Genomic DNA, 7,125 nt, shown 5'->3' with positions numbered 1-7,125 from the left:
CACTACCTTTGGCTACACTACTTGGAAACTGGATAGTATCCATCTTAACACCCTCTGTGTGGAAAAGGACATTCCCTCCCCAGGTGTCATTTGAAGGCAGGAGAACTGAATCCCCAAACCCACTGACATCAAGTTGATTCCGACTCAGAGCAACCGTATAGAACAGAGTAGAACCGCCTCTTTGGGTTTCTAAGGCTATAAATTTTATGAGAACATAAAGCCTTTATCTTTTTCCTGTGGAGCAGATTGGTGGGGTCAAACTGCCGAACTTGTACGTAACAGCCCAATGCGTCACCCAATAGCTATGTAACCAACTGTCCCACCAGGGCTCCTGCCTGAGACTAAAACATGTTAAGTTCCTGATGATACTTAAAAAAACGTCTAGTTGCTCCAAGGTGGGGTCCTGACATCAATAGTTATCAAAAAGTACCAAGGTCATTTTAATGTTTGGTTGAGAACCACTGGCTTAGTTGAGGCTGAAGGTCTCTGTAGTGCAGAGCTTTCATGAACCTTGAGACATGATGGAACTGCCTCCTTCTGATTGGTACTCAGAATTCTGACAGAAGCCTCGTGATGCTGGCCTGGGAATGTCTTTATGAACCAAGTAGGGAGTAGCAGCCAGGAAAGATGGTCTTGTTGGAGAGTTGGTTTAAGATGGGCTGTTGTTGAGCGCTGGTAAATCTATTTTGACTGATAACGACCATCATATGACTGACAGAACTGCCATCATGTTTTCTAGGTGGTCATCATCATCGGAGCAGATCCCCAGGCCTTTCCTGGTGAAGCCAACCTTTCAGGTAACAGCAGAGTGCTTAATAGTTGAGTCACTAGGGGATCTTAGAGGATGGGTGATGCAGTGGAGTAAGATGACTTAGTATGGCTCATCTATCAGTCTTTTTTGTTCCCATCAAATGACTGGGTAAGATCGTGCCAATAAGGTGAAGTGGACTCTAAAGATGGGCTTGGTCAGTTGCCCCTTCCACTGACCATCAAGTGAGCCATACCGGAAGTGAGAGAGATGCCTGCAAGCAGCAGCAGAGACCATGGCGCAGAGCGGCGGCTTCCTGGCCCACGGGACACGTAAAGCGGAGTGCCCGCAGTCATTGGCGGTGCTGACAGAGCTTTGCAGCACTTGCCCAAGGAGGGCAGAGGCCAAGGGATTGAGAGGCTGAGAGGCCGCGAACCCTAGAACGATCTGCCTGCTGGCCCAGCTGAAATGAGGCGCTGTGAATAAAAGAACTGTATCCTTATCATTTTGTAACCTGCCCTCATAATCGTGAGTCCTGGCTCTTTGAGTTCTGGGTGGCCACTGCAACAGATTATCAAAGCCAGCAGAGCAGACGGTGTGGGAGGGACAGTGGGTGTCCGAAAAGAAAAACGAAGGATGGACAGAGGAGGCTTGTCTGACCCCTGCCTCATGGGAATTGCCCTCAGACAGCTGTGGAGTTGGAGTCTCCTTCCCCTTTGGCGTCCGAGGACGTCAGACTGGCCCCACATCATTTCAGGTACCCTGACCCTTGTTCGGACAGACCGAAAAGAAGCGCTTAGCCAGTGAGATGCACGGTGGCTCATAAACAAGTTTCCCTCCTTTCAGCATAAGTTACAATCTAGCTCCTTCGAGCCACCACCATGTCGTTCGTCAGGACGAGGACGCACAGATAATGCAGCCATGCTGCTCTTGCAAATAACAAATGAGAAAATATCCGTGAGAATGTTTTGCAAGCTATAATGCAATATAAGCTAATACCGTACCTTGATTTTCACAAAGAAATACAACACCAGCTTTGTTGAAGAGTGTTACATAGGGGTCAAGATATACGAGTAAGCTTATATTATTTCTATCTTGTATAATAAACACATTCAAAAAGTGTACTCATTTTATTCGTCCATCGAAGAGCTTCTGACTTCATTCCAGTTCACATGGGCAGGCTCGCAAAAATATAATATTCTTCATAAAATAAAATAAAAAATAGCCCCCAAATATGAGAACTATAATTAAGGAGATAGAAAACTCAGTGTTTTCCATCAGGCTGCTATCTACAAATCCTTTGGGGGCCTACAGTCACCAGTCAAAGAACCCTGTGGAAATACACTGACTCTCATTCCATGCTTTTTCCTAGCTGGTGTTCTCATTCACCATCTCTCCAGCCCTTCTGCGGCCTCTCGGAACCGCTTAGCAGTCAGTAGTTCTTTCGTGATTTGAATAAGTAGAAAATGGTACTCAATGTCGTAGCTGAAGAAACGACCAGACGTCTGACACCCAGTTCAATGAGCTTGACAAAAGAACCCTTTGGCATGGACGACAGCCACGTGCTGCGAGGTTTTTTTACTTTTGAGAGTCTCTATGACACAAGGGATAGCTTTAGAACAAGCTAACATTACTATGGTTCAGGCATGTGCAACTGGTACAGTTCAGTAGTAACACAGACGACTCACATGAATGTACTACAGGCCAGAAACGCACGTTACAAAAACACAGTCAATATTACAGTGAATACAGGGCAGTAAAAACCATTGCGCTCAGACTTGGCACACTGCAAGAGAAAGCTGTATACAGGCACTGGCGGTCTGCGTTTCCTACTCCAGACGGGGACAGATTACAGACACACAAGAAGCTCAGAAGTCACGGTCACATCTTGGTTTGGTTCCAGTGGTGCACAGTCACATGAAAGGGTCTGTCTGTTTTGTGTGAAATAAACATGGGCTGAAGTGCAATAGCTGCGGAGTTAAGATTTCCAGGTTAAAAAAAAAAATGATTTAGACAAAAATAATCCTCAACATTCTTTGAAGAGAGTCCTTCTGAATTACAGAAATAAAAGCAATTAGGAAATTTCAGTGTGTTTTGTCTATTTCTTCCCTTCCCTCCTAACATCTTCCTTCCTAACATCAGTAAACAAATACTGGATTTAAAGTGCAGCTTCTTCCTCCTCTCCCTTGGATTTCCCCCTTCTGCAAGAAGATCCGTGCTGTATTCATGTTTAGCATTTCCACCGAGGCCAGACATAGTCCAGTGGCAGTCAAGGCTGTTTGTCTCGGAACTCGGCAATGGCCTTCCACAGCGTGCACAGCATCCCCCCTCTGGAAAGACAGACCATGACGGGACAGTTCAGTGACACGCTGCTCCTGCAATATCAATGACTTCCTAGCTCTCTGCCCTCTGATCAGAATCTCAAGATCCCAACATCTTACTGGTCATCCCGTATTCTTTTTGTACTTTTCTCACTCTTCCTTCACCCCTTGCTTCCTCCCTACTCCCACAACCGGCCAGCCTCATTTCAAAACACCAGCACTTTTGAAATATGTCTTGAGAGAGGTGGTATGAGTGATCGTTACAGACATGGTTGGCCTGGTAACTCTTAAGAAATTTTATCAGGCTTTTGGGTGGCAAGTTAGTATCTCATCCTAATTGTTTTAATAAGTCTGGCACAGTGAGCTAAACTAGAGCATTGTGTAAGGCATCTTTAGTGTATGCATGGCCAAGGTCTACCTGGTGATGCAGGACAAGTCTTCCAGATGACTTGCATTTATTCACGTCGAAAGCATGGTTAGTTAATAGACACCCCACCCCACCCCACCCCCCAGTAAGTGCCTGGTCTCGAAAGCATGGTTAGTTAATAGACACCCCACCCCACCCCAGCCCCCAGTAAGTGCCTGGTCTACTATCTAAAGAGATTAGCTTGCCCAGGATGTCACAGTGAGCTAGGGACCCAGCCAGGAAGGACCCCAGTCTTGAACTCAGCCCAGTGTTCTTTCCATCGTGACAACAGAAAGGAAAGTGGTACCTTAGTCTCAGGCATTTTAAATCATCACGCGTAACGTAGTACAGAACATCCACCAATGTGTAATCTTCAGCCAGAAACTGGAGAGAGGAAAACATGTGCAGAAGTAAGACTTTGGCTAGCCCTTCAGTGAGTAGTCAGTTGCCCCAAATGTAAACCATGGCAACAATAACAAACACATCTAAAAGGGATTATGCTAAGATACATAATCTAGAATTATTAAGGGAAAAACACCCTCCGAACAAGGCAATTACAAAGAAATGTACCCATCTGACTTTCACAAATGCATAACGTACCAATCACAAGCGACTCAGAATTTCTAAATGTTTTTTTCTTTTTTTTTAATCGTTTTATTAGGGGCTCATACAACTCTTATCACAATCCACACATACATCAATTGTGTAAAGCACATTTGTACATTCATTGCCCTCGTCATTCTCAAAACATTTGCTCTCCACCTAAACACCACCCCCATCAGCTCCTCACTTTCCCCCCTCCCTCCCCACTCCCCCCTTCCTCATGAACCCTTGATAATTTATAAATTATTATTTTGTCATATCTTGCCCTGTCCGACGTCTCCCTTCACCCACTTTTCTGTTGTCCATCACACAGGCAGGAGATCACATGTAGGTCCTTATAATCGGTTCCCCCTTTCCAACCCACCCTCCCTCTAGCCTCCTAGGATCGCCACTCACACCACTGGTCCTGAAGGGATTATTCGCCCTGGGTTCCCTGTGTTTCCAGTTCCTATCTGTACCAGTGTACATCCTCTGGTCTAGCCAGACTTGTAAGGTAGAATTGGGATCATGATAGTGGGGGGCGGGGAAGCATTTAGGAACTAGAGGAAACTTGTATGTTTCATTGATGCTACATCGCACCCTGACTGGCTCATCTCCTCCCCAAGACCCTCTCTGTAAGGCGATGTCCAGTGGCCTACAAATGGGCTTTGGGTCCCCACTCCGCACTCCCCCTCATTCCCTATGGTCAGATTTTCTATTCTGATGTCTCAATGGTTTTCTAATGGACAGCTGGCACTCACCTGTGATTACATTTGCTGCTCAGAGGTACAGTGCCTTGTAGCTTCATTCTACTCTCATGGATAAAATGTGTTCCTAGAAAGGTGTGGCTTCTACTTAACTCCTAAACTTATTTTTCATAGATAATGAAGGTCATTTCCCGAACTTCATCTCAAAACCAGAGTGCTGAACATTTATACTGGAGCTTTCACTTTAAAAAAAGGAATAACAAGGGCAGTGATTTTGTGGGTAACCCGTTCCTGAGCCTGTCTGTTCCGCATCCCTGGAGAAGGGCACCATGCGTGGTAGAGCAGAGGGTCAGTGAAGGGACGCAAGACCCTCAACCAGATGGACTGACACAGTGGCTGCAGCAGGGGCTCCCGCATAGCAACGGCTATGAGGTGGTGCGGGGCTGGGCAACAACCGTCCGAACCAAACCACTGCCAACAGTTGGTTTCAACAGCACCCTCAATTCTGAATGGAGTCCAAGTTAGAGGCAAGAAGGTTTTTGAGAACTCAATTAGATCCATTGTTTCCCATTATTAAGAGAATTGGTTACATTTACTTAGCAGTAACTGATTAAATGCAGATTTCTAAGGAAAATCTATATTTTATTTAGTGGTCAGGTAACTGTCAAGTCAATCCATCTTTATTCTAAGTTATTTTTATATCTAAATATGTAACATAAAACAAGAAAATGCTGAGGAGGGCAGGGCCAGGTCTGATTTGCTCCACAAACATTAGGTAATAAAACTTCCAAACATGTGCATTTGTGTATAGCCTACATGTAATCTCAAGACAATTGTTCTTCATGTTGATTACTTGTGCCTATAAGGAGCCGAGAGGAATTAGAACTCCCTTCACCTAGGGAGTCAGGAACCCTGAAAGGAGCCCTGGTAGGAAGTGGTTGAGGAGCTGGGCTGTTAAAGGAAAGGGTCGGGGTGTGCGTCCATGGGCACTCCGCAGAGAATGAGGTAGCGACTGGCTTTTGTAAACAGGCTCAGCCTGGGAAGCCCCTGGAGGTAGTTCTATACTATCCTACAGTACTGGAACAGGCCTGGTGGCAGCCGGCTCAGTTTTGGTTTAAAGGCGTCCTGGTGGTACAATGATTTAAGCATTTGGCTACCAATCCATAGGTCGGTTAGAACGGACCAGCTGTCCTAAACACATAGCCTTGGATACCCTACTGGCAGTTCTACTCTGTCCCATGGTCACTATGGGTTGGAATGGACTCGCATGCAACAAGAGCATACAGAAAGTGCTGTTTACTGGTATAAGTTCACCAGTGAGCCAACCCTGACTCATACTGAGTTCAAACTCACTGCCATCGAATCCATGCCGATTCAGAGACCCTACAGGACAGAGTAGAACTGCCCCTGTGGGGTTCTCACACAGTAACTCTTTATGGGACTAGAAAGCCCGTCTTTCTTCCCATGGAGTGGCTGGTAGATTTGAACTGCTGGCCTTGTGGTTAACAGCCCAATGGGTAACCACTATGCCAACCAGCACCTCTAGTGAAATGAAGTGAAAGAATATTTGACCCAAAGACGGTTTTCTTTACCAGGCTTATAGTGTCTTCATCAGCTCCATTTTCTCTCAGCCAGTCAGTCAGTTTAGAATGTTCAGCATTTGTGCCAGGAGAATTGAGGTGACACACAGGTAACCCAGGAATATCTAGAACAGAATTTGGGAGAGACACTCTTAGCTTCACCTGACATAGATCATCTAAGAAAGCAGCCAGCGGCATTTTATTAAGACTTTCACCATGTTTACTCTGTCAGGGGATAATTAAAAGAAACAAATGAGGTTTGAAGAATAAACAATATAAATAGCATCCTTAAAACACTAATCTACTAGTAAAATGAGAGCCAGAAGTAATAGTATAATGACACTCTTATTTTATACTTTCATGTTATGTTACAACTTCTTATCAGAATACTTTGTGGCCCCAAATGACACTTTGTCTGTCTCATGCAACAAAGGCAGGATGATTTGTAGGGAACTATATAAGTCTTAGAATTTCTTTTCTAGATATAGCGTCAGGGGTCTTAAAGGTAAACAAGCAGCCATCTAGCTCTGAAGCAACAAAGCCCAGATGGAAGAAGCACACCAGCCTGTGCGATCATGATGTGTCGAAGGGATCAGGTATCAGGCATCAAAGAACAAAAAAATATAATTGTGAAAGAGAGGGAGTCCAGAGTGGGGAGCCAAAGCCCATCTGTAGGCAACTGGACATCCCCTTATAGAAGGGTTTCAGGGAGGAGACAAGCCAGTCAGGGTGCAGTGTAACAATGATGAAACATACAACTTTCCTCTAGTTCCTAAATGCT

General features: G+C 45.2%; 1 protein-coding gene across 1 annotated transcript in view; it reads right to left on the bottom strand.

Annotated features, from left to right (window-relative positions):
- Nucleotides 1-1,710: 1,710 nt before the first annotated feature.
- The window catches only part of MAP3K5 (mitogen-activated protein kinase kinase kinase 5), a 230,658-nt gene continuing 225,243 nt past the window's right edge, over nucleotides 1,711-7,125 (bottom strand). The window contains exons 27-29 of the mRNA XM_045294594.1: nucleotides 6,357-6,469; nucleotides 3,783-3,859; nucleotides 1,711-3,078 (exon numbers count right to left, since the gene is read on the bottom strand). Of these exons, the coding sequence (XP_045150529.1) occupies nucleotides 3,018-3,078; nucleotides 3,783-3,859; nucleotides 6,357-6,469 (251 nt within the window). The 3' untranslated portion in view covers nucleotides 1,711-3,017. The remainder of the gene's footprint in view (nucleotides 3,079-3,782; nucleotides 3,860-6,356; nucleotides 6,470-7,125) is intronic.

This window comes from Echinops telfairi, unplaced genomic scaffold, assembly GCF_000313985.2.
Source record: "Echinops telfairi isolate 266 unplaced genomic scaffold, ASM31398v2 ScPeMD7_3533;HRSCAF=4204_0, whole genome shotgun sequence".
NCBI classification, from domain to species: Eukaryota; Metazoa; Chordata; class Mammalia; order Afrosoricida; family Tenrecidae; genus Echinops; species Echinops telfairi.
This window is presented reverse-complemented; position numbering and strand designations above follow the sequence as displayed.